Source organism: Seriola aureovittata, chromosome 5, assembly GCF_021018895.1.
Source record: "Seriola aureovittata isolate HTS-2021-v1 ecotype China chromosome 5, ASM2101889v1, whole genome shotgun sequence".
In the NCBI taxonomy this organism is placed as follows: domain Eukaryota; kingdom Metazoa; phylum Chordata; class Actinopteri; order Carangiformes; family Carangidae; genus Seriola; species Seriola aureovittata.
In genome coordinates, this window is record NC_079368.1 from 13,184,227 (window position 1) to 13,211,800 (window position 27,574).

The window sequence follows — 27,574 nt, forward strand, 5'->3', positions numbered from 1 at the left end:
CACAGACATTTCATGAAACTTTGCTCTTCTCATCGTTCACACTATCTATCTATCTCATCTCTCAGCCTTCCAGTCATATTGGCATTTTCGGCAGGTAACAAGGATCCTAAAGAAAAAAATCTTCCTAGTCCAAACCTTTCACTGTCTCAACAAGGGATGTTGGTGAGAAAAGTAGACGTTTTGTCGTCTGTATTCACTGTTGGAAAAATCATTTACTCTTACATTATTTGCTGTGACACTCACAGCTGTCAAGAATTTAAGTAGGGCTTAGCTTTCACTTGTTAAAATTTAAGATTGCCACATTAAAGAGAGAAACTGAACACAATCAGACCAGACGAAGCACTTTATTGTGAAAATAAAAAGAGAGCAGAATGTCTCATGTAAGTTGCAACTGATAAACTAATAGGGTGGCATTACAGTATTCTGAAGGTTCTTTATTTTTTTGTGATTAGGTCTCTCTCTTTCTATCCCTTCTGCTGTCTCTCTCTCTCTCTCTCTCTCTCTCTCTCTCTCTCTCTCTCTCTCTCTGTATGTAACCTTCTCGGATTCCATTTCTAAGTGTCTGTCAGCTTGTGAAACTGTGATCACATGGTTTTTCGGAGGTGATCCGAATGCATTTCACACTCTCATTCACTTCAAGTGTGTCACTTCCGTCTTGGCACCTCATACAAATATATCACATCTGCCATCAGCTCTATAAATCTCCAAATCATGAGTGATGCATTAAGAGAAATCTCAGTACAGTATGTGGTGTGTCATTAGAGTTTCCACCAGGGGTAGGGCTTTTTATTTTTCAATTTTACTCAAGTTCTAGTTCAGTTTTGTTGCAAATTGAAATTAATGTCAGAAGCTTAGCTGAGAAAATCAGTCTGATCATTGGCTATGATCTACTCTTTAGTTCAACACCTTGAGCAACTATGCCTCACTATAGGCTGCTGTAAAACTAGCTATATATAGCAACTACAGTACATAACTATATATAACATGGTGGCTGGATTTTGAGGCCAAGCTCACGTATTAATGACTTGTTTGTTTCCTCCATATCCCTCCTGATCTTCACAGTGAGGCAGGTGCTGTTGATCTAAATTGGAACTAGATGATTCTTGTGTTTGATGCACAGAGAAAATCTATTGCAGCTCTGTGTCACGCTGTGTCTCAGGAACAACACCGCTGAAGATGCAATCTTATTAAAGGGATGGAGCGATGCACTTTTGTCATCAATTCTGATATCCCACCACCATTTCTTCTTAATTTCAGCTCTTTTGGCTGGCAGTGTTCACCGCAGTGACAAGCCATTTGACACATTTTCTCTTAGGCATCATACCAGCAGTATGACCAGTTCACAATGTAGCCTGTGTGGCCTCAACCTCAACATCAAGTGCCTCTTCTCCACATTGTAAAACTGAGTGAATGAGCTTTGAGTTATAGACAGTGGTTTTCATTTATTAATTTAATTTAATTTAATTTACCTCGTGTGGTTAATAAGATTGTTTTACACGCCATTTTAAGCACTTTGTGACTAATAAAACCAAACTGTTGGATCAGTTAAACGTCATGCCCAGTCAATCCGCCCTGTTTAAATAAAATAACATTCGTTGCCATGTATATTGACATACAGTTTATTTGTGATGTGGATCCACTGGTTTCAGCCTTTATTCCAAACAAAGTGATTAAGTTAAAACTTAAGATTGCATGAACACATTTGTCTGTCATGTTACATGTTGCACTTTAATATGTGTTTTTATGTATGCATGTGTATCCTCATCCCAGTGTATGTGTGTGTGTGTGTGTGTGTGTGTGTGTGTGTGTGGCGTGCATGTACTGTAGCTGTGTTTTGAATGGGTTTTGTACCTGTTCATCCTGCGCACCAGCCCCTCTATCTCTGCTGAACACCTTGAGGTCATATCAGCCCTGTGCTGGGCAGGTTGGCTGTTTCCCATTTAGATTATGGATGGTTATTACTGCCTCCTGGCTGTCAGTCAGATTAAACCAATATGTCCCAGGATGGAGGCTTATCGTGCAACAGAGAGGACGTTCTCCTGTGAAGGAGGAGGGACCATTTAAATAAGTCATCTCCACAACCTTGCGTGTTTTACAAATTTATTAGTGCAGTCTCGAGATGTAACCACGTGTCAGTTGTTTGTTGTACATAATGAAATATCGAATATGCTTTATAATGTTCTTGTCTGTCTGTCAAGAACATTACATGTTGTTAAAATAGATTATCTATCTATCTCTCTATCTTAATAACATCAGGACTATAACCACGAAATGACACTGTCTTACACTTGTGCCACCTGGTGTTATTATAAGAAAAACCCAAGAAAACATGCACACGTGCCTATAATAGGTTTTATTTTTATTTTGTTTAATTCTTATTTTACCAGTTGAGTTCCATTAAAAGACAAGATCTCTTTTTTAAGGGGGCCCTGGCCAAGTTAGCAGCAATACGGTTTTCCAAACAACATACAGCAAAAATAAAACAAAAACAAAAAATAAAAATGAAATATGACCTCCCTACATAAACCAGAAAAACAGAAAGGAGAAGACATATCTGAGGAAGGAAGTAATTAAAGTATTATCACACTCCCATATAACCCATTAATGGATTCCAAAAATTCATTTGTAGCTTGTTGTTTAGCTCACACTTGTGATACTTAATAATGGAAAAGATTAACTTATGTTGTTTGATGTTATGCGTCGTCACAGCTCAAATGTTAGAATGGGGTTTGGTTTTCACCACTTTTTAATGATGGACATTGAACTGAACTGGCTGCTTGATGTTGGTGTATCTGTCATCCCATTATTTATTTATTTTTTTGAGACACAGTGTGACACAAGCACACATGAGTGGTAAATCATGATTGTTTCAACATTCGTTAAAGATCTGTCCTACTGCTGAACTAAACACACTGGTTTGGCTTTGATGACAGATTTTATTGTGGAGGGAAATTTTAAGATCTGGTGGATTTGCAGGATTTTATGAACAGAACATTTCAATTCTCAAAGAAAGAACAAGGGCACACATGATGCAAATCACATTGCCAGGATCTGCTGAAAATAATTTGCACTTTTTTCATTCATTTTTTTTCTCATGTGGCTTCCTAAAACAATATTAGCAGCATTTCCAACAGAATATTTGTACAAAACCAGTCTGTGAAGCCATTTATTGATTCACTGAAGAGTATCCTTATCCTGCATCCTTTCTCCGAGCATGGTTGTTAATAAATACAGGACATCTAAACAGGATAGTGAGATAAAAAAAAAAAAAACATGAAACTGGGAGCTGTCAAATGAAAACCGAGCACTTTAGAGCCCTGCTTTGAAACTAAACATTGGCTCCAACACAACTTAAAAAAAAAAAAATCTTCATACCTCAGTAACAAAGTAGGTCACTTGGCAGTATCTAAACCATATGACTTTTCAAAAAACTATACATGCCTGCTCTGTGATTAAGTCTGGATAAGGTTAGCTAATGTAACTATTTGGTTATGATTGGGAAACCATCACGGTTAGAAGAAACCACTGTTAACTATCGGTACCAGATGGGCCATGAACTATGTACACGTGTCACAGTCACACACCTCGTTAACCCAACCATCCATCCCAACTTCCTCCTTAAGAGGTTTTGCTGTAACAATGTCACATTATCTCTGCTTTTGCCACTTAGAGAGGACAGTAAATACTGTTTGAACAAACGACCGCTGCTGTTTTTTAATGAGGACGATCTCTAACACCGCTGATTTGTCCGCTACCTGTCACATTAAACCAGTTTTGCAACTACCTGGGCATTAATCCAGTACTAGTGACTGGATCAGTAGTTACGAGTTTAGTTTTTCACTGATTCAGTGAAGCCAAACACATTTATCTTGTCACAGACAGTGATAAATAATCAGTGATGTTTATTTCCATGGGAATTAAACCGCATGATGCAACTGGCAGTGGGTGTTTCAACTCATCTTGGGAACATCAACAAGTGAGACATGAAGACATAATTTTTCCCAGCTTAGTGTATTATACAAATAACACTGTACTTTATTCACTCTTTATGATTCACCATTCCAACACTTGGATAAGCAAAACAAAAAAACAACAACTTCCTTTTATGTATCTCCATCTTCTCAGCATGTGTATTTATGTGTGGGTGTGAATAGCTGTCAGCACTCAGAGGCATATGATGGTTTTTCTCTCTCTCTCTTTGCGAGTGTGCAATTGTGTACAGTATAAGACAGTGTGTGTCTGTGGCCTTGCATGTGTGTGTCTCGACCCCTATGGTACGAGAGGAGAGAGGGAATGGAAGAAAGAAAACCGCACTAAGTGAAGCGTGGAATGTGCTTGGTTTTGGGATTACATTAGCCCAGTGCATGGGAAAACACAAAGGAGAGCTTCTGCTGCCAAACAGATGAGAGGTTAGGAAAGTGCTTTGGCTTTGGCTCCTTGTGACTTCAATTAAAGCTTTCTCTCACATTTAAAGCAGTGTCAGAGGCTGAATTTCGCTCTTTAATTCCATCTGTTTGTCACAACGGTGTCTGAGTGAATCATTCTCTCCTTCAGTTTGCAGCTGCTGAGAAAAAAGATTTGTGTCTGCTCTTGAAATCATATGTTCTGTGGGTGTGTTAAGTTTGTCAGCTCAGCTTGTCTTGCTAGACATTTAGTAGATACGCTGAATACAATCTACCCCTTTACCCCCAGCAACAAGGTACCACATTAAATTAGATTGGCAATATAAAAGTTTTTGAAACCCTCTCAGAGGACTTTTTATTTTCACATCCAAAAACACCACAGGGAGTGCAGGCTGACAGAGCAATGATGTTTGGTTTGGGAAGAGGAGAAAAATCTACTCATGTTTCTCTGTGTTGCTACTGGAAATGAGACTTGATTAGTCTTCTAAGATGGATTTGGATGCATTTGCAGCTGCATGAAATGCCTCATGATCTATGTGGCATTAACCCTCTCAATATGCTAATACCTAATTAGTATTCAGTGCTGTGGATGAAAACATGTACATGACACTGAATCATACTTTAATTAAACGAGCATGCTCTATGGTAGGCAGTATCATTAGCTATTGAGAAGTAACACATATCTAATGTGAGATACCAAATCCCGGTACATTCAGGCCACGCTTGTCCGTCCGTCCATCCATCCATCCATCCATCCATCCATCCATCCATCCATCCATCCATCCATCCATCCACCCAGCCTTCGACCTGTTCCAACGGAATCGGTTCATGCTGTAACGTATTTCATCCCCAACAATAATGCCAAGTTTATTTGTCAACCCATGCATTTGATGCCCTTGGTCTTCTGTCTCTGCAACTGTGTCCAGCTTTCAGGCACATTTTTTGAAACCAATTTTACAAGTGATGATGGGGATAGAGGGCTGTGGTAATGAAGGTAGACAGGCCAAATCTCAGCTACGGAGCTGGAGTGGGGCTCGGGAGCCAGGGATGCAGCATGTGAGGATGTATGCCACAGGGGCTAATCCTACACTGGTCCAGAATGATGAGCACATATTAGTCAAAGGCCACCGACCAGGACATAGCATAGTAGCGGTGTATGAATGGGGGATGGGCCCCGACACTGTGCCAGGTTACTTTTCATGGCAGCAATGTGGCGTATTTCTGCTGGCAGGAGGTTGTACCCTACAGGTAGCAGGTGTGTCTGGCCTTACATACTTTATGCTCCATTGGATTACATGTCAAATGTTATTGCACATATGGTAGTGTACAGTGCAATTAATGATAAAGTCTAATCAGCAGTGTTACATGCAGCTGTAGCACTGAATACTGTGACATTGTTGTGATAAAGCTAATGTAATTTTTTCTCTCTTCCCCTCCTCCTTCTTTCTCCTGATCTGTGTCTCAACAGCAGCAGATGGTGAGGAACCAACTTCAGCAGGTGGGAAATTTTTATGCTTGGTAACATGATTTCCCTTCATTTGTGTATGTGTGTGTGTGTGTGTGTGTGTGTGTGTGTGTGTGTGTGTGAATGAGAGAGAGGGAGGGAGAGAGCTCCTTCAATTTCTAAATCTTCACCAAGCCCCTTCCTTTCTTTATTACTACTGACTCTAACTCCTGCATCGACTCACTGATCATGCCTGGTCAGCAGCACTTATGATTATATCATTTGGTAGTTCAGTTCATAACGCAGCCCTATTTAAACCTCCTCTAATAGTGTGACTCAAGAGAAATATCCGGTCTTTGTCTGGTACAGAGTTTCGAGATTGTTTTCAGAGCTGCGTAGTCCCATTCAGTCTAATAATTGCTTTTGCTTGATTGCTTTTCATCATGCAATTTCCTGCATACCTGAGTATTTAGCATCATTTTTAGGGCTGTTTTTGTAAATTAGCTCTTAGCGTGAGTGTTGACTTTAGAAATCCATTAGCTAAAGAGTAGCATTAACCTAGAGCAATTTCTATACCTCAAAACCTTACTGTATATTATCCAGAGTACAATGCATTGTATCCTTAAATGTGCGCCATTAATATCAATCTAAACGTACAGTGCATCCGGTCCCTGAAGGGAGCATTGAGTGTGTTTTGAGCTGCTCTTAGTGTTTGCATATGATAGGTAGTAAATTAAAGAACTGTGAACTATCATACAAAAACTCCCTTTTATAATCATAGTATTAGAGACCATATTTGGTATTCACAAGTTCTGCTTCTCATTATTGAGAGAACTAATGTAATGAGAGTTTTATTACGAAAGCAAGACCACAGAGGACAACAGTAAACAAGAACCTGATTTATCTTCATCAGTGATGTAATTAAAATGTCACTTCATATCCTGGGGAAGTACTGCAACTGAATACAAACTTCCTAGCTCTAAAAGCATCCTCAGCATCTATTTGTTTTTGTCTATGCTTCTTTCATTAATATTAATCTCTGCTGGATTATTTGAGATCAAATGGGTTAAAGCAAGAATGATTAATTTCAATAAGACGTAATACCCCAGCAATCAAAGCAGTTTGTTGTTGTGATGCTAAACGCAGTGTAATCTCTGTCTCTAATCCGTTAGACAAAAAATAGAAACACATGTAGCTATACACATATGCATGGGCACATATAGTGCTGTCAGAAAGTATTGTTATGTTGCAGCCTTATGCTAAAATCAACCAAATTAGCTTTTTCCCTCTACAATACACTATACATTTTTCTATACTCAATAACCCATAATGACAAAGCAAAAAACATTATATTTTTTTTAGCAAACTAATTAAAAAGAAAAAACTGAAATACCCCACTGGCATGACACTTGAACTTAAGATAAGGTTTCTCCCATTTCTCTTGATCATCATCACTCCTTGATTGCAGGCCACCTGTGGTAAAACCACTTGACTGCACATGATATGGAGAGGCATACACACCTGTCTATGTAATGTCTCACACCTTATAATGGATATCAGAGCAAAGACCAAGTCATGAGGTCAAAGGAACTATCCACAGATATCTGAGACAGGATTGTGTCGAGACACAGATCTGGTAGGGGGGGTCACCCAATGGTAACTCTGGCTGAGCTCCAGAGATCCTGTGGAGATGGGAGAAATATACAGGACAACAAATTCAAAGCATCGTGTCTGGTTTCCTCCAGACACGATGCTTTGAATTCAGGTCAAATAGTTAAATCTTGGTTTCATCACACCAGTGAATCTTGTTTCTCACAGTTTGAAAGACCTTTATGTTCTTTTTTTGCACACTTTCACTGAGGAGAGGCTTCTGTCTGACCACTCTTGACATAAATCCCAGACTGGGCGAGTGCTGCAGTGATGGTCCTCCAAATCATGTCCAATCAGCTGAACTCCAATCAAGGTGTAGAAACATCTCAGAGATGATCAAGAGGAATGGGAGGCACTTGAGCTGAAGTTCAAGTGTCATAGCTAAGGGTCTGAATACTTAAGTCAATGTCATTTTTCAGTCTTTCTTTTTAATTAATATCATTATTAAAATTGCCTAAAACTCTGTTTTTGCTCTGTCATTATGGGATCTTGAGTTGAAATTGATAAGGGAAAAAATGAATTTGATGTGAATTTATCTGAATAGACATTTGCAACAAAGTCTTTTCCAATTAAACTGAAAGTGAACACTGAAAAGTTTATTTGAGCAAAATAATTAACAATTGAAAATTCTAAATTAAATGTCACCATTCAAATGTCAACTCTCCCTCCAAATTTCAAACTAAGAAGGCACAATTTATACTTGATTTGATTTGATTGACTGATGGAATAAATGTCACACAACAGACAGATTATAGAGCAGATTCTCTCAAGGCAATTTATGGATATGAAGTTCAATGATTACAATTAATATGTATTTAATACACTACATCATCCCTACTGTCTTCATTTTTTCTATAATAATGATACTGCCAGCTGTTAACATGCTAATGATCGACAGTTATTTGTAAGTCACAATTCGTGTTTTTCTGTTATATAGACTGTACGTATTTCAGATAACAGAGTGAAAAGGGAGCAAGAAATAATTATCGGATCTGAAAATGACCTGAATTAGGTGTGACTTGTGACCACTGACCTGGAACTGGACTTAGAGAGAAAATAGGGCAGGGTGATGTGGAAAGCCAAATTACTCATGACAGGTTTGAAGAATTTAGCATATCGGCTGCTATTTCACAGTCTCTATATCTTTAATATCCATATTCACACCCTTTGTCTGGGCTCATATAAAGGCGGACTATTCTTCAGCACAATTGGCCTGTATTTCTCTAGCTCCTGTGTGCATCTCTGTGTCCATGCCCCATGCTGATTTGATTGTATTGTAGTATAGTCTGTGAACATTTGCCAACCATCTGCACGGCATCTAAAGCTACTATTAAAATTGAAACTTTGAGGTCTAGAGAGAATATATGCTTAGTGTGCTAACCTTGAGAGAATATTGGATTTCATTTTGTCCACTTCCTCAGTGGAATATTAAAATTGGCTACATTTTATCTACATGAGGTGGGATTTGTTCTTTACATCTAAGAAAGTCTTTTCATATTGTAAGACACTGAAAATTCTTGAATATAATAAAACTGCAAAGGCCATAGACATGACTTACTGTACATTTTTGCTACAAATAACCAGATGGTGTGAGCTGAGTATGACTCTTTTTTTTGTGTTCCATAGTGTGGTGTGAGTCAGTCGGTATGTTAATGTGGCATATTACATCATTACCCCCTTTGATTTTGTTACATTAATTATTAAATTTAATCTTGAATGTGTGTAATGAACTTTTTTTTCATAATGATGTTTGATCAGTCACAAAGTCATCTGTATAGTAAAAGTATATTCAAACCCTCCACTTGTTATAAATAAGAAGTGATTTTAATGGGCAGTGGTCTTTCATTATGTGCAAAGAGACTCTGATACTGACATTTCCACATCAAGAAAAATGTTCCTCTTCAACAACCGTTCCTCTCAGATTGTCACTTGCTTAAAACTCTTCAGAGGCTTTTCAGTGCCAGTAGATGAGCTCATCATTTGCACAGACAGTGTCTGAAGTGGAATATTCATTTCTATGTATTGACTATCCAAGTCTAAAAAGTATAGATAAAGAGACAGAGAGTGCTACGATAGTTATGCTGTCATATACTTGCATAACCGTCTGAGAAAAAAGAACTGTTTCTTCTAACACCCATTGTCCATTTTACAGATTTTTATAAGCTCGGTATGTTGATTTTTTGTTATCGTGTATTCCAGTGCAGTTCATGCTTCATGCACATATCACACATGCTAACTTGTTTGTAGACTGAGTTTCTATCATCAAGCCGCATTCTAAGTTTACACTGAATGAAAGAGTGAATAAACACCTCCACCATTTAATTTGCACCTGCCTGCAGTTGCATAAAATTGAGGGTTACTTTGTTGTTTGCTTTCTTTTTTCGCTGCAAAATGTGTTTCTCATGCTGAAGAGTCTTACTTTTTATCAAATGTTTGGCCTAACATCAGCCTGTCAGATCCACACTGCTCCTGGTATTGATAAAGCAAAAGTATTCAGGGTGCAGTTCTTCGGGGAGGCGCTCTGGCTTCCACTCACCAACCACAAATTAAAGCACTGCAGAGGCTGCACATATTCACAAATACATACGTTTCATTACAAAAGGTTAGGGATGAGGTAATCGGAAAATATACACTTTCTGAAATGAATTTCAACCAGGTGCCTCAACTAACACTGTGAATGTTAAAGCTCCATTGCCGTGGAGCACTCAAAATACTTCAGATGCCCATAGGAGGAAAATAAGGTTAAGTGGTAAACTGACAGTCTCCAAGCAGAGCACAGAGGAATAGTTCTCTATTGAACTGGTTAGAGACAACCTCTGTCCGCTTATCTGAAATCTTAATGTATTACAGCTGATTTCTTCTTTCAATTTGGCATTGCTCACAACCATTACAATCAGGAGAATGCCTTTTTTTAGGCAAGACCTTTAGCAGGCAGGGACACTGCTTTGACATTTTCATGGCATTTAGACTCTGACAAGACAACCTCCATTTCTGCCGTTCTCTGGATCTTCCTGGAATGATGCTGATCTTTAGTGTGACCTCTCCTTTCAGATATTTATTTGACATATTCCAAACCATTTTGTTTCTGCGTGATTCTTACTACTTTGAACTCTAAGTGCATTTGTCTGACATTGTCCAATGCTGATGGGCTGAAATGGCAAAGTGGGAAGGGCACTGGAGGATAGGAGTCCAAGGACTTATTGAAAGCAGGAACCTACGGCAGCGCACGCTGAGAGCACTGATGTAATACTGGTGGTTCAGTGCCAGCTTTCATCAGTCGAGGTGAAGGATGGGTGCAGTGACCATGAGCTCGTGAACCAGTGAAGCCATCACGGAAAAAGAGGCTGGGTTAAAATAGATTTGACACAATTAGGCCATGTCAGATTTCTCTGTGATGTGGCTGGGTGTGCATTCAGAGCTGAGGAGCATGAATGTAAATTTCACAGTCTTGAGACAGGTAAAAGTAAAATGTGAGTTTTTTTTTTTTTTCTTTTTCAAGGTTTTAGGAAACTGGGTGGTTGATGGGTCAGGTTGTCACTGTTAACTCAGTACTATGTAAGATGGAGAAATTAGGACAGAAATTTAGAGCTGTTTTAATTTTCAGGGTCGTTTTGTCATTGACTGACATTTCACTTGATTCTACAGAATCTCCTTGAAATAAGGGCTTTTTTAAGGTTAAGGTAGAGGTTGTAACTGTTGTAACTCAGTCTTCAATGGAAGATCAAATCTTTTGTGCAGACGCTTGTTTGTGGTTACTACGGGTATTAGATTAAAGGCACTCCCTCTCCTGCTGCACAGCAAACGGTCAGCTGGCCCCACAACATGACCCACTTGACTGGGATCAGCAGAAATCTTTGTCAAGGAACAGTCAATAATGCTTTGTCCGACCTCCTCGTGACCCCACACAATCATGTTAAAACTATTCAGACTAAGTGGACACAAGGGTATCTGTAACAACACTTCTTTCTTTTTTCCCTGCGTTTAGTTGTTAGTGAAATACCTGCAATGTATTGTTCACATTATTTTTATTTTAGAGAGAAATGTTTTCTCTGAGTGTCTGTAATAGAAAAACCAAGAACAAGAGGCTCAGTCTTTAATTATATCCTTCTTACAAAGTCAAGTGAGTCTTAATACCTCAAGCTTCTCAGCTTCAGTGGTGCGTTGTAGTGTTGTAAACAACGTCATTTATAAGGGTTATGTCATGTATAAGATACAGAACACATTACATTATCCTCCTCCTTAATGAAATTAGTATTGCTTGCACATTTGGAGTGAGCTGTTGTTTGTGACAGCTGTCGGCTAAGATGTAACATACACATACTGTATGTAGACTTAACCCTGAAAATGTCAGGCCGTTGCGATTGATGTGGAAGGAAACAAAGGATGCTTTCCTGTGTTTAACCATCGGTCAGGTTTTCACAGCTGATTGATTGGCTTCTCTTTGCTGCCAGAAAAGAAATCACAGCGCTCGTGCCGGACACAACACAGGCTCACATCAATCACCGGGCGAGCGTTGGCTTGTACAGCAAAGCAGCACCTGACATTCACACAAGAAAGCTGCCAATGTTTCCTCCAGACACGCATCGCACAACTCGCACGCAGGGTGAACTGAGCGTCAACCGACAGCGTGATGAGATCTTCTCCGATGACACACGATGCCCATCTCCTGGCCTTTTCTTGAAAAGTTGCTTGTGTGTTTTATCTTAGATGTGTTGGGCCCCTTCCTCCCTGCAGCCTACACCATGCCTTTCATTCATTTGTGCACTCACGCTTTACTAAAAATGGTCAGCTGGTGCAGTGAATAACTGAAATTGTTTCTTTAAAGCATGAAGTTGCACTTTAGTTCCCAAAATGGAAAATACAAGCAAGACTATTTAGTCCAGTAGATTTGTATATGGTATTATTATTATTCTATTTTTCCATCAGGTTTTAAAAGCTAAACCTCAACCCACTGAGGACATGATCATAGCAATAGCAATTATATGCAGTATTTTCCTATTAGCAAGGCCAGTTTGCGTCCTCTCTGTGGAATAATGTTTTCATATAAAATGCTGAGTGAATGTCAGATATTCTGTGTGTGCTAATGTGACTGTGGCATCTGATCCTGACTCAATATCATTGCAGGTCAACAGCTTATGACCTTTTTTCAACACACAGGCATTTTCAAACATGCAGCCTCACCTTGAAGCTTTTCTTCAGAATTGTCATCCGTCTTCATAAATCCCAATATCAGTAAATCGATATTTCTGAAATGTTTCTTTGTAATGTTTTAGAGCCTTTCATATCTTGAAGAAAAACACAAATATCTGACTCAAACCTAGATGTCGCACAGGACACACTCTCTCTGCATCTCTCACACACACTCACGTTGACTCTCTCTCTCTCTCCCTCTGCCTCCTTCCGTCCCTGCTTTTTTTTTTTTCCACTTTATGCGCTCTCCATTAGGGAGGCTGTCAGTATGCTTTGCTGCGACTATAGATCGTCACGTCAAAACAGCCCTGAAACCTCACCCCTCCTCTCCTCGAGAGAGCAGGGCCTCTGTGAAAGCTATTATTCGTTCCTCTGTTCAACCGATTAGCCACCGCTCCCATTATTACTGATACAGGTCCTGGCTTTGAAATGGCATGACTTCGATAGGATTACCTCGTTTGTAATTCATATCCAGAGGCCTACCAATCCCAATGAGAGAACAATAATAAGCTTGCTAGTGGTGCTTATTTATTTATTTTCTCTATTGAGTTCATTGTAAGTGCACACATGTTCTGGCTTGGGATGATGTAGAATACAATCCAAGGCCGTGCCCATTTTCTTGGCATTGTCAGATTTTGTGTTTATGGCGGTTCATTTGTCAAATTGACTTAAGAGGGCATGATAGTCTCACCCTTGAGACTTCTTCTTGTTGCGCATCACTTAAAATGAAATAAGAGACCTGTCAAAGCACAGTTCACCTGTCAACAGTAAGATATGACCGTAAAGACACTAGAATAGAAATTGTATCAAGAGACAGGAAGCTTTAAAAAAAAAAAAAAAAAAAAACTCATGCAAGCAAATTTGTTTTCCTTCTTCTGTTTCTTCTGTCCAACCCTAACCTTTCTGCTGTACGTTAGCACATAGACCCTTAGACCTTCTTTTCACATTGGTCTTTTAATGTTCAACACATGCTGAGGGTTAGCCAAGTTTGCATTAATATCCAAAGGGAGACTTCTAAAGTTTTGCCATCCAATCTCAATCCACAAACTTTTGACACCCTTGGTGCAGTTGAACAAACTCGATGTTTAAAAGATGAGACGGCTATTGGCAGGCCCTTGAGTTATGAAACCAATAAGCATGGGTCAAAGCCTCGTTATTTACATTTGGCCCCGCGCTGCAGGTTAGTCCGAGGAAGATTTTAGATGGCAGTAATATGACACCATGTTGTGGGCACCGCCAATGAAGTAATAAATTGCTCTGTCATACATTTGGTTAAAATAATGTTGAGTCAAGGCCTTGGTTATTATTGTTGGTCCCAAAGAAATAACATGCGCATGAACTGAAAAAATTCAAAAGGATAAAAGAGCACACTGACATGTAAAATTGCTCCAATCATTACCTGCATAACTTTAACGTTTCTTTTTTTTATTGAAATTCTTTTGTTTGCTAAATCCCCAAAGTGTGAATACAGTAGCAGCTGCAAAGCTTCCCAGTGTTCGCTACACCCAAAAATTGAATAATAAAGAATGGTAATGATGATGAAGTGGCTATGAATATGAATTCCCTTGCAAATTAGTGTTTGGCACACAAAGGCTTTTTCTGTACTGAGCTGTACTGACCCTCGGACAGGGCACAGCATAAAATCCCTTTGATTTTCAGAAGGAATGAGGAACTTTTGTAATGTGTTTTGTGTGGAATGGCAGCATGTGCAAACTTTTACAAGGGGGCCAACATTCAAGGTGATGTGAGGTTCTGAATGCAGTGAATGCACCAAATATACAGTTCCTACCCTTTCTGCTGAGTTTGAACAATTTTCACATCTTCCACATTTTACTGCCACTAATTCTAACTCATGTTTAAATTACTATAAACTCATCTTCATCAGCATTTTGCTGTTAAACTAGTGTTAATATACCATTGACCCACATTCATTCAGTTTACACGTCACATAACTGTTCATTTATTCTGCACATGTCCACTTTTTGCACCTTTCTTCACTGTTACTCACATTACATTTTTCTATTCCCTTACTGTGTATTTATTATTATTACTGTTCCTCTCTCCTAATTGCGTGTTGAGCAACTGTTAAAAAGCAATATGCCTGCGTGGATCAGATTCTGATTGTGATATTGATAATTGGCCTTCTGTGTGGGGGATGGAAAGGACTAAAATAAGCAATTAGACCTGTTCAACTGGTGAATTGTGTATAATAAGTGTCCACTTTTAATTTTTTTATATATATATTTCAAAGGAACAGCTTGTTTGCATTATGAGATATTTTGTACTAATTGTCTGTTTTGTGGGTTGGCATTGTTGATATCATAAGACATAAGACACTTCATTTGTCATAATGGGCAAACAACAAAATTATGTTAGGTAATTAACTCAGAGACAAACAGCAATAGAAAAAAAGATTATAGTTAAGATAGTCTAATTGGTTTTCGTGGCGTCTAGGACCAGACAATTGTCCAGTGTTGGACCTCCTGTCTTTATTGTGCCTCCCCTTTGTCGGATACGAGTCCATGTAGTGGTGTCGTCAACAAACTTCACTAGTGTTAGAAGAGAAGGATGGGGGTGCAGTCATGGGTGAAGAGGGCTGGACTAAGCACAGAGCCCTGCGGTACACCTGTGCTCAGGATTAGGGTTGGAAGATGTGTGTTTACCCATTCTGACATTTTGTGGTCTGTTAGTGAGGAAGTGTATAATCCATAAACAGAGTGAAGTGGCTAATCCCAGGTCGTTGAGATTGTCTACCAGTTTATTGGGGATTATAGTATTAAAAGCGGAGTTAAAGTCAAGAAATGGCTTCCTGGCATATGTGTCTGGATGCTTGAGTTGGGACAGGGCTGTGTGAAGGTTGATTGAGACTGCATCCTTCGCAGATGCGTTTCCTCGATAAACAAACTGCCCAGATCAGGAGGGGTGATGGCTTGATGTGAAATAGTACGTACCTCTCATAGCACTTCTAAACAACTGGTGTTAGGGCGACTGGGCGATAGTCATAAAGACTTTTAACTGCTTTCTTTATGGGCACATGGTCAGCTCATGACTTGAGTGTTTGACCTGACAGCCAGTCTGCCTCCACTGCTTTGGGGATGACTGTTTTCATTAGAGTTTTTTTCTTCAAACTCAAGTTGTTCCACTCAGTATTCAGCAGTTCACTTTGCCCCGCCATTCTTGGTATATGCATATGTGTGTTGGCGTGAATACTTTTCAGTGCATATAGGTGATAGCGCTCTACCTTGGAGCTAGTCTGCTCTCTCCACGTAGCACTGCGAGAATGAAGAATTGCCTTCCTGGAGGGGACATATTCAGGGATTCTTAGACGGTGCCTTGGGCTGCCCTCCAGACCATAGAGACCAGCAGCAGTCACTGAAAGCCAGCCTCTCCCTGCTCTCCTGTAATCCTCAGTTTTCCCTGTCGAACTGTTTTACTTATACACTGTCTAACCCCATTTAATTTATTCATTCTTTTTTCTTTTTTTTCTTTTCTTTTTTTTTTTTTTTTATGTAAATGTTTTCTAATACACAGCCGATACACACTTTTGATTTATTTACTTTCTTAAATCAGTGGGTTGGTAAGATTTTGTGAAAATGTTTTTGCTGCTGTTGCCATGACGATATTCATTTTATTCATGCACTCACTGAAAAGCAGTGTGCTACACCAGACAGAATCTATTACCTAGAACACAGTGCTCTGGTATACACGGTAAATAAGAAACTAAAAGATGCAGACCATTATCAGTGTCTCACAGTCTTAACTTCTTAACGCCGTTTTCCTCCCTTTCTACACAGGCCCCTGTCATCCAAACCCCTGCCACAACAGAGGAACGTGCGAGATCAGCGAGACCTACAGGGGCGACACCTTCATTGGTTACGTCTGCAAGTGTCCACCAGGCTTCAGTGGAGTTCACTGCCAACACAGTAAGCAATGCTGCTCTCTTCCACGTTTCTCTAAGGAACCTTGAAAACATTTCAATTCTCATAAAAAACTATATTAAGTCAACAAGTATGTAAGGGTGGAAAACCTATGCCGCTCCTTTTACACAATTCCATGAAGTATGATTTGTCCGTCTGATTTGAAAGGTTTTTTCAACACGAATAATGACCTTGAGCAATGAATAAATGTTGAAAAGCCAACAAAGTAAATTGCTGTTGAAAGGATGAGTTCAGCAAAATGATAGTGGGTTTGGTAGAGAAAAGAAGTGCTGAACTTGCTTTCTTTTGTTGAGCATGCTCTTAATAAAGGTTAGTGTCAGAAGGTCTTTGCTGTCTATGAAATAATACTTTGTTAGTCCAGGAGCATCGTTCTCAACCCCAGTACAATTTATCCTCTATCTTTAAACTGACTCTCTGAACTCTAAAGCCTCTAACGCCCTGAAACTGGACACAGGGGTAATCACTGCAAACTGCATACCTGAGATACCAGGCACACGAGGGAGCGAGCAACACCAGCAACTGTAAAAATGTGGACACATCATTGTAGTTGTGTGTAACCATGATGTAATAAGAGTTGTCACTAGTGGGTTTTGATTTAATTTACAGCATTTTACATGAACGAAATGAAAGTACTGAGAAATGATAAACATCGCGTTTCTTAAAACAACAAAAACTTCTATTGATTTCTCCATCTTTTGTCCTGAAATTCCTGTTGTTTGATTTAATAACTGTTCACAGCAAAAACAAGGTGAAGTAGTAAACCAGTAGTTATTGTTCTCAGCAAGTATTAGATTCTTTCAAGGCTTCATTGCGTCAATATTACTTGCAGCACCACTTACTCATTACTTTCTGACAAGTGAAACTGATTAATTTATTTGAAAAAGAAAGGATGACACAGAGCAGGTGGAATCAACATTAGCTAGCCACCAGTTGAAATACACAAGTGTAGCATTAAACCTTTACATTCATATCCTGCATTTTGAATACATGCCAGGATTTGGAAATAGCATGTAGCTTTGTCGTCAAGTGCTAAATCTTGCTAATCCTGCAGTATAATATTTAGGCCAGGGCCTATGGCTGCCCTGCATGTGTGTGTGCTTGGCTGAGCATCGCATTAGCCTGCACTACGCGGTTGTCCTTCATTGCAGGTGTGCTTGTAAGTAATGGGTTTAATGTATCACGGTGCAAACTGTGTGGGGAGATGGATCCTTACTTTGTTTGAAAGAAAGAGGGGGAGTGAGAGAGAGAGAGAGCGAGAAGCCACAAACCATTTGTTTCTGTCTCATAACTGCCACATTTACAGGAAGGTTAAACAAGAAAATAAAAATAATACATGGACTTTTATTTTGGAACAGTCAGTCTACGCCATTTATTTGTTTCCACATCACTGTTTTTCCTTTTTCCCCCCTATTTTAATAAAACGCACAAAATATAAAAGGAAATGCAGGAAGTCACTACACTAATAATACTATCAACAGTATGTCATTGTGTGTGTCTCCAGCCAGAACTATGAGCAATTGGCTAGCATTTATGTCATAATTCAGTTATTGTTGCCTATTAAGGCCTTAGGGTGGTGAAAAATTGATTCGATATGGTCTGAATACACATTAATGTCTGCCAATTTCCTTCACAGTCATTACAGTTGAATGGAAGAGAGTGGGTGAGACAGAGAGAGAGAGAGAGAGAGAGAGAGAGAGAGAGAGAGAATCCTGTACCTGAAGACATTAATAATCAAATCTAGCATCTGGGTAGTTCCTTCAATTAAATGATAAAGGCACATAAATAATTGTTCTTTCGGAATGACAGCGTAGTTGGTATGATACTGGTGTTTAATGGATGGCAAGCTTAATGAACAGGATAAAATTGATAAAAATAAAAAAACACCAGCTGAGAATTCTGTAGGGTACAAGAAACAAAACAAAAGGCAGCAGGTGAACAATCTGTCATATAATCTGTGTGCTGTTTTAATGAATGTCACCCAATTTTATGGGTAGATAATGATGTAAGTCTTTCCACTGCTGATGACAGTTCAAACTAGTACATAACTTTTAAGTACTGCATCTGTCGATATTATAAATTCATCAATACACTCACTATTCTTTGTTTTAATAAGGTCACAGCTGTTGCGGCAGAATGGAAGTCTGCTGCTTGGAGTATTAGCTATTCATTATAAAATATTAAACCAAATACTTAAGAAAACAAACCCTTCACTCAGCATCTTTACAGTAAGTTTTTTAAGTTGGATTTAAGATGCTGGATTCAGGATGGTCTCGGATTGTAGGATTACCCTTCAGTTTATGTGATATTTAATCCAGTGTTTTAAATCAGTGTTGGCCCAGATCGATGTTAAGCTTTGTATACTGTGTACTATACAGATGTAACATAAATATGTGTAGGCCAGCCCTGGCTTTTTACTCCAGCTCTTACCATCCTTGCTCCGTCAGAGCTAAATCCAATTTCACACCTTTGAATGTTATCCTAAATACATGCACTACATATCCTGCTTGTTAGAACAGTTTTATGAAGCACAGCCAGGAATGATGTTGCACATGGACAGCTAGGATAAGTACAAGCTATTTCAGACTCCTTTGATGGGCAGGTACTGTAAGTACTTAATATTTCTGACTTCTTTTTCTCTTCGGAACGCAGCCGTCAGTGACTCAACTTGAGGTGTTGATGTTTCCACATTCAGGTCAGACTTCAGACAATCACAGCTGAAGGGTGATGGAAGTGTGCAGCCGCAGCAGGCATTCATTAAAGTGAAAGTTTTCTATGTCTGATTTCACTCAGCCACTTTACATGCCACTCTATGTTTACATGCAATTAGATCGCACAGTCTCTTGTTTCAGGCTTTTCAAAGATCACTTAAATGTTAAATTCTGAAGGTGTGTTTTGCACTTTGCATTAATAATGAACTTTTATAAAATTACGTTTTTATCTCAAAGCATTGATGTTATATTTTACTTTTGAATTATTACTCAGACCCAGTGTGTTTAATACCTGTTCTAAATCTGTTGTGCCACGTCTATCTTTCAAGACCACATCAGTAAACCAGGGCTAACTTTGGCCAAGTGTCACTGCTTTTATTGTTAGAGCCCTCACTATAGCAAAGTCATTCATCTTCTGAATAGTGTGGCGTCATGTCCCTGTGGTGACAAGTGAACAAGTGCCACGTTATTGGGAAAGCAGCCAAACATTGTAATGAACTGTCACAGTGTGAAGATTGGGACTGATTGCCTCAGTCGTCATTTTTAGGTCACACGTTCTTAGTCTATCAAGGACAAATGAAGTATAAACTCTTGGGATTTTCATTGGAGTCTTTTATTTTTTCTGCACTGAATTTTACTGTAATGTCTCACCATAAACAGCCGTGTGTAACAGGCCCACCTTGTGTTGAGGCTGATATGAACAACACGATTTAATTTGATGCATTAATACTAAATCCTGTCTTGGAGAGTTGTCAGATCAGATGAGGATGAGTTGCCCTCTATTGTCTTTGAATAGTGGAGCTTGATCAGAAGCTTCTGCAACTCCTTCTTCTCCCTCCCTCTACTCTCTCACTCAGTGATGCTATATGTGGGGCTCACTGCAAATCAAAGAGAAAATTAAAGCTAATAAAGAAGCTATTTCCATAAAGTATGAACTGGTGTCCTCAGGCTGTTGGTTATTTGTGCAGAAACATACTGTCACTGTAAAAGGAAAAAAAAAAAAGAGTTAACAAGTTAATTTGGCAAACTTGTCTCTTATATAACTGGTGTTCATTTTCTAAATCAGTGCCTTTCCCTCCTCCTATGGCCTGCAAGTCCTTTGACCAGATTCCATCTTACTCTTTGATCAATAAATGTCTTTGCCTTTCTTACTGAAACACACCAGCAGTGCAGGATTGATTGAGGCTAAATGTGGGATGTATGATGTTTTTTCTTTTTTTTTTAAAGCAAAGCCCATGTATTTGATCATGTATCGACAGCCGCTATCATGCTGTATTAGCCTTGCTGCCTCCACAGCATCATACCACAGGATAATCAACCAATGTTTATGGCTGTGGCAAAAGGAGCCAATACTGTTAGTCATCTCACCTGGGGCAGACCACGGACTGTCTTTCGTCAGCTCAAGATAAAGAAGGAATTGCTCTGTGCTTACTCTTTTGTACCACATATAGGACTGCATTAGTGACCTGTTTAGTGTATTTTGCAGTAAGTAAGGAGGCATCCAGTGGCACTTTCATCTCCTTTTCTTGTTTACTTTTTTCCTCCCTCATGTTTCATCAGGCCCTCTGACTCCTCGCCTTCGCATAGATTTTTATGGAGTGTGAGCAAGAGAAATAGACATCTGACTTATTTTCCACTCTCATCTGTTTGTTGTTCTCAATTTACTGCCTTAGAGCAAGATGATAGCACAGACAATAACATATCAGCCTAAGGTAACATGAATGAGTATCAAAAGGACATTTTAACCCTTAAAAAATTGACTGCAACAATAGACTCTATTAGTCAGGCACAAGGCAGAGGCAGAGGTCCGACAGTTTCTCCCAGCACCCTTTCCGCTCCCATGAGCACCCACCACTTCACAGTGCTAACACACCCCTGAGTGGTTACCTGCTCCTCTTCAAGCGAAAAATGACTCGCCCCTCTCAAACCTGCCACTGTATCACAGGAGGTGACTTTGTGGCAGCATATCTTCAGGATGTTATGATGGCAGGGGGGAGGGAGGCAGGTAGCGCTTGTTAGCTGGCATATCCTCCACTCCTCCCATGGAGGCCACCAGGAGAGGACAGTGGGTGAGGTGTAGAGAGATTGGTGAGCTTCTGGTTTTCTGCTCCCTCTCACTGTGACTAAGGCAGTTGTTATCACCTTCTGGCTGTGAGGCCGCACTGTTAAAGTAACCTCAGATCTTGACGAAGCATGAAAACTTCCTTTTCCTTTTGTAGCTGTTAAATGTTAATGGCTCTCCCCTCCTTAAAAACCTTTCAATTAATTACCTAATACAGTGCTGTTTAAAGAAACATGCTGTAAAAATAAATATATTTCTCCTTAAGCAATAAAACTTTAAGCAATTAAATAATATTATAATTTTATATATATATATATATATATATATAAAATGTGTGTGTGTGTGTATGTACAGTTTGTGTGCTGGGATTTCACCTCATCAACAATGTTGGCGCTATCACTCCCACACTCCTGGAGCTGCTCCCCTGACGGTAAACAAAACGGCCAGAATGCCAAACATGTGGACTAAATCAGTGTTTGTTTGCCCCCTCTGTCCACAGTGAACTCTATTTTGTAGAATGATAACAGTTCTGAACCAGAAAATGGGCCCATATATTTCCCACAAATGATCTTGCACATTGCCACTGTGTCTACAAAATTAGCTTCCTATTCATCTCAGTACCGAAGCTCCAAAAAGTGCTGTCACTATTTTGTTCATAGCTCCGGGGGAAAGTTGTTCATGTAGAGAAATCCACTAACTGTCTTAGATCATCTACGCAGTAAAGCTGAAATTTGTTTTAGGGTGTATTATCACTTTAAGTAAAAAAAAAAAAGAAAAAAAAGTTTCGGGGGCAGGCTTAGCTAAATGGATTAAGATAGATTTAAGCACAGCTAAAAGTTTGTGAAAAAGTTTGTTGAAGAAAAACTTTTCCATGGTAAACAGACAGGAGGAATACTTTGTCCACAGAAAGTCAACCTATTTTCAAAACAAACAACAGGCATCAGTTTAGTCATAGTGCTTGAGGTCTGTTCTTGTAGGTATAAATCTGTCTCGTCTTAACAGCCTCCAGGTTACAAGAGTTGGAAAGTTTTACTGAAATTATGCTAATCTGCACACCAGTTTTATTTTCATATGCATGAATTAGCATGAATAACTTTTAAAACTGGTTTGTTTTCTCAGAATAATGAAACTTGCACACATACCTGCAGAGAGTCTGCAGTAGCAGTATGTCAAAACAGTAACATTTCATGTTTTTTTATTTATGTCGATCACTCCAATGTATATTCACAGTGTGGTACTGTGAAATTCTTCAAAAAGCTCACATTGTTTATCTTGTGAGTATAGATTCACTCCTGCTAGAGTTTCCTAAGGTCATCATTGTATCACAGATCTAAAAATGTTCCCCAATATGTGAAGTGGCCTCAGAACTATTGTGAACACTGGCAGCCTCAAGGCTCTCCCCACTGCACAGTTACTGTGATGTAGAGCTGTGCGGACACCCTCATTTCCAGACACCCTCTCAACACTACATTCACAGTCCCACAGCCCACCCACTGCTCTCAGTCTGTGGCTACAAAGCTGCATTTACAGGAAGAGATGAATGTGGAGAATCCTGGGGGAAGGGTCCATAGTCCACCAAACATCCAAAGGAAGCCACCACAGTTTCACAGCCAAACCGACAGACGCCAATGATCAACAACTCGAGGAGAGACACTTTCTCTTTCTGTCTCACAGGAGTCTCTGCAGATCAAAATGGAAAGATGGATATGCTTGTGGGCCAGCAGTCAAGTTGTTTTAGCTCACTGCGCATTTGGTATTTCTTCCTTCTAAGCGCCACACATTTCTATCACTGGAAACTGCAGAGCTCCTCTTTATGTGGTGGTTCGCTTATAATCTGGTCAGTCAGTGCAGCTTTAAAATGACTTTCATGTTTTTGCTTCTTTTTTTTTCCATGTGCAGAAATAGAGATTGGTGTCTAAACCCGCTTCAGCGGCTGTCTTTGTTTTGTTCATCACAGTGTTCATCAGTATATTTGAGGAAGGAAAAGATTGAATACAGGAAAGAAGAAAAGAAAGAATAGAATAAGTTGTTTTTGTTTGCATGCCATACATGAATGGTTTCCCTTCATACTGATTCTGATGATGTTATTGTGGTAGTTTCATTGATAGAATCAGTGAGTCACCCAGAAAGCTTTCAAACAAAACAGAAAGGATTTGATTTTGCCAAATTGTCTTGTTTTGTTAGTTTGGTTTGTCTTTTTTAGTCTAAGTATTTCCATTTTATAGTCATATAAGTTGGTTTATTAACGCACTTTATGGTTGTGAGGATGCTAAAGTAGTAGAAGGGGGGATGATGATTGATGGGTTTACATGGATGTGAGTGTGTGCGTGTAAGCCTACAGCTGTTTCTCAAGGTGGCTGATTGTTAGTGTGTTATATACTCTTGGAGCTTCTATGAAAAATGTTGTTGTGGAAGCAGTTGTCTGATGTTTGCAGAATATAGCCAGTATTAGGTTACTTGTCAGATGCACAATCATTTCAATTGTTGGGCGAGTGAAGGCGTACCTGGCACAGGCTATTACTCTGACAAGGGGTTTGTACTCTGCAAGTAAGGAGACTTCAGTCGAATCCAGACCGGGGGACGTTCTCGCCTACACTGACTGTTGTTGCAAGTTTTTGGTTCCTTTCTGGCTCAGAGAGACTGGTAAAGGTATGTCTGGCGTGTTGCCCTAACAATAGGTAACATGCCGCAAGCACAGGCCTGAATTTCTGACCTAGATTCTGGATGTTATACAGGAGGCCTACATGGATGGCTGTGTGCCACTGGAGGGGGTGCTATAGTTTATTTTATCTGTGCTGTGGTGGCGTCTCAGGTATTGTGGCGTGGTGCCACTTTTACTGAGATATGCACCTCTGCCATTTTGTCTGCTCATCGAAGCTGCAGGCACCTACTCTGGTGTTTCCATAAGTAGATACAGTATCCTTAATGATTCCCAGATGGACCTCAGTGAATCAGTGGTGCCAGACGAGGATGACCACCTACTTTTTGCGTCCGTGCACATCCTCGCTTTGATTCAATCCTAGTGTCTTGCAAAGCTGACATGATATATGGTGCACATTTATAATTAGTTCATTTGGAATGAACTGCAGATTGTGTTTTTATCTTCTTTGGAGTACAATCTGCTTTCCCCCATTTCATTGGAGCCTGGTGGCACTGTCTCATTCAAAAGTCTCACTTCTCTTAACGCTACTTTGTTAAAGGACAACACGGTTCATGTCTCCTTGCAGGGTGTCTCAAAGGGCCTCCGTACATACAGAATATGCAGATGTGTGAAAAAAAGGTTCCAGTATCTGGGCCACAATCTTCCCCTGTACACAGTAGAGAAATCAGCTTTCAATTGATATGTCAAATCCAATAGGTAAAATCCAACAGATGAGTTGCAAAGAAACAGACCCAGATTTTTCATTTATAAACATGTAAAATTCTTTGTCCTTATTTTTTCTTTAGGTCTTTTATATTTGGTCTTAATAAAAGGCAGTGATAGTTTTGGATATCACTACTGTTCAATAAGCTGTCATAAGGATTTGTTTACTCGAGAATAAATATAGCATAAAGGCAGTTTTTGGACAATATCTGTTAAAACCAGGCCAATTGATAGTGTTTACAGCATGGTGAACTGTATATATAATAGTACAAGTGTATTTTATTTGTCAGTATTTCTTGTCAGGTATATATGTTTTTTGTTTACTTTCAGTGTGTGTGTGTGTGTGTGAGAGACACGGTCAAAGACCAATGTTGTACCTCAAATGTCTATTTTCTCGGGTATCCTGCTGCCCCTTCCTCCATCCCAGGAGGTGCTGACCTCATCTCACCTTTTGTCGGAGGGCATTTTGGATAACAAGCTGAAAGGTTTTACTGGCCACTTTTTCTGTGCCACTGAAATAGATATTTTATTTAGCCGTCTAGATGGAGCTTTATACTTCATAGATGAGAACTGACCTTATTTTCTCAAGTTTACCGAAAACAAAGAATGACAACGCTCACTGTTTACCAAGATCCATTTGTGCGTGGCCCTGATCCTGTCGGTGTTAGCCTTATGCACATTCTCACACCCTCATCTGTCAGTGCACTGGCCCATCACTGATATGTCACCTTTTTCCATATGCCTTCAGTAAGCACTCACTTCTGCAAATCCTGCCAAATAAAAACTGCTGTAGAAAAATACTTTGAGTAAGATGACCTTTCTTCTTTGGCAAGGTAGTACTTTGCTAGCAAAATTACAGACAGGACAGTTTTTTTCTCCCACCATGCAGCATTGCTGTTATAACCAATAATAATGGCACAGAATGCATTCAGAAAGTTGAAGCCATATGAAATGGTCAGAGGGGTGGCTTAGGTAAGTTTTCTATGGAAAGGCCATTTGAAAGAATGTGGAAAAGGGCTTCAGAAGAGTTTTTGTTTGTGCCTAGAATTCTCCCGTTATGTTTGTTGAGATTAAAAGAGAAGATGACAAAAGTAGAAAAAACTAAAGCAATGGAAATGTGTACTATGGATGTTATGTACAAAAGAAGCAAGAAAATAATGAGAATTGCCAAAAAGGAGCCTGTATATTTGTTCACCTAAGTGTTTTTTTTTCTCCTCCCTTGTTCCCAGTCCCTGAGCACCCAGTCACATGGTTTATCCTTCCTGTGGAAGAGTTGCAGGGAATGAGTTGTTACCAGGGCCTAATTGTGTAAGGCTCCCTCGGTCACTTGAGCTGCGCTGTCGCCTCCTGGCCTCTGCAGTAAGGATGGACCTGTTGGCAAATGGCCAAAGCATAAATAGAGATGCATTTCTAAATCCCAGGTGGCAGAAAAGAGTTAGACTCAGTCCTGCCCAGGGCTTTGGGCTGGCACTGCAAGCCAAAACAGAGCATTGATAAACGTTCAGCTTGACTACACAGAGCTGCATTAATTCAGGATGGTCAGTGTGTGGCCAAATTAGTATCAGTGTTGTTTTACTACAAACTGAGCTCATTCAGTGTGACAGAAAAAAAGAGAGGTTCATGGTCATGGGAATATGCAGTTTGTGAAGCATAACATAGGATTTTGGTTGGTGTCCAGCAGGGAGATGTTATTCCACATTTGAGTCAATCATAAATATGACTCAGCGTGGAAGAAATGATATAGATTGGTGAATGTCCGCTATGGGGATGATAGCACTTTTAGCATTCATGGAATCTTGTGTTCATTAGACACAGAAAAGGGTAGTTCAGAGAGAGGGTCGGCAAGGAAATGAATTAATAAGATCAGTGTGAAATCACCCTCTGCTGAAACCACTGATGCATCTTAATTTGGCAGCATTATCAATATTAAACTAAAGTCATTCAGAGTCTGACCTTTATCAAGACCATCTTTTTTTAGTGGATATGATTTTAAATATTTGCAACTTTTCCTGCATCCTAATGATTTAACTTGAAAAAAGTATAATAAATACTTTATGCCTGCTTTTTGCATGTTATGTCCAAAAGTCCTACTAACTATGGTGATTCCCTAACTTTTCCTCTAATGCCACCATGAGGTTCAGACTGGTTCAGACTGAAAGGTCTTGAAACTACTGGATGAATTGACATTAGATTTGTCCTAGAGGATATATGTGTGTGTGTGTGTATATACATATACATATACATGAAGCTACCAATGGTCAGGCAGGGAACTTTACAGGCAGTGTTGCCAACTTGAGGCCTTTGTCACTACATTTACCACCTGTTCAAACCCCTTTAGTGGCTTTAAAAAAAAAAAAAAAGCTAGTCACAAATTTAGCAACAGAGAGTTGTGAGTATTGCACCACGAGCATGATAGTGGGTTTTCCCCCACAGGCGCACATCATTCAATTGCATCTCATAAAATAGAAGTGAATGAGCATCTTACATTTTTTCTGAGTGATCATTTTACAAATAAGTATGGGTACGATCACAGCACATCCGTTAGTTTTAATGTATGTATATGGATTTTATCAGACGATGTTTTGAAATCCAGACCACAGCAGCAGCTTGGAAGTTAACATGTAGTCCTACTGGGCCACGTTTTAGTTACTATTTCATACTTGTTCCATTGTTTGACAACAAAAACAGAAAAACATGTAAATGAGAACAGCTTTATTGGGAATTTGGCTGTATTGAAATACTGTATATGTAAGCACCAAGAGTAGGAAAGAATCAAACAGATAAAGGGCTGAAACGGGCTGACAGTAAGCAGAAT

General features: G+C 39.4%; 1 protein-coding gene across 2 annotated transcripts in view; it reads left to right on the forward strand.

The window, feature by feature from the left end:
• The window catches only part of LOC130169546 (EGF-like repeat and discoidin I-like domain-containing protein 3), a 108,832-nt gene that overhangs the window by 21,291 nt on the left and 59,967 nt on the right, over positions 1-27,574 (forward strand). Inside the window, exons 2-3 of one of the 2 annotated variants that reach the window (XM_056376397.1) lie at positions 5,872-5,901; positions 16,482-16,610. In XM_056376397.1, the coding sequence (XP_056232372.1) occupies positions 5,872-5,901; positions 16,482-16,610 (159 nt within the window). The remainder of the gene's footprint in view (positions 1-5,871; positions 5,902-16,481; positions 16,611-27,574) is intronic. The other variant, XM_056376398.1, reaches the window with a different exon arrangement.